This window comes from Penaeus monodon, chromosome 25, assembly GCF_015228065.2.
Source record: "Penaeus monodon isolate SGIC_2016 chromosome 25, NSTDA_Pmon_1, whole genome shotgun sequence".
Lineage (NCBI taxonomy): Eukaryota > Metazoa > Arthropoda > Malacostraca > Decapoda > Penaeidae > Penaeus > Penaeus monodon.
This window is the reverse complement of record NC_051410.1, coordinates 36,048,985-36,049,212: the sequence shown is the minus strand read 5'-3', so window position 1 is coordinate 36,049,212 and position 228 is coordinate 36,048,985. Positions and strand designations below refer to the sequence as shown.

The 228-nt window shown below is 61.0% G+C and overlaps 1 protein-coding gene across 1 annotated transcript in view; it reads right to left on the bottom strand.

The window, feature by feature from the left end:
- Positions 1-228, bottom strand: part of LOC119589380 (cubilin-like) — a 70,980-nt gene that overhangs the window by 18,886 nt on the left and 51,866 nt on the right. Inside the window, exon 52 of the mRNA XM_037937998.1 lies at positions 4-188. Coding sequence (XP_037793926.1) covers positions 4-188 — 185 coding nt within the window. The remainder of the gene's footprint in view (positions 1-3; positions 189-228) is intronic.

The window sequence follows — 228 nt, the reverse complement described above, 5'->3', positions numbered from 1 at the left end:
TACCTGTAAATAGTCATTCTGGCAGTCAGGGCTCGTCTCGACGTCGAACCGCTCGACGAAGGTGAGCACGGCGTGGAATCCGGGCGTGAAGTCGAGGACCCATTCGCACTCGGAGTTGCCCTGGTAATCCTGGGGGAACGCGTGGCTGCTCAAGTTCCCCGACATGCCGTGGAACAGACCGCCGCACCCTGGGGAAGGGAGGACACGGCGTTAGGACTTCGCTTGTTG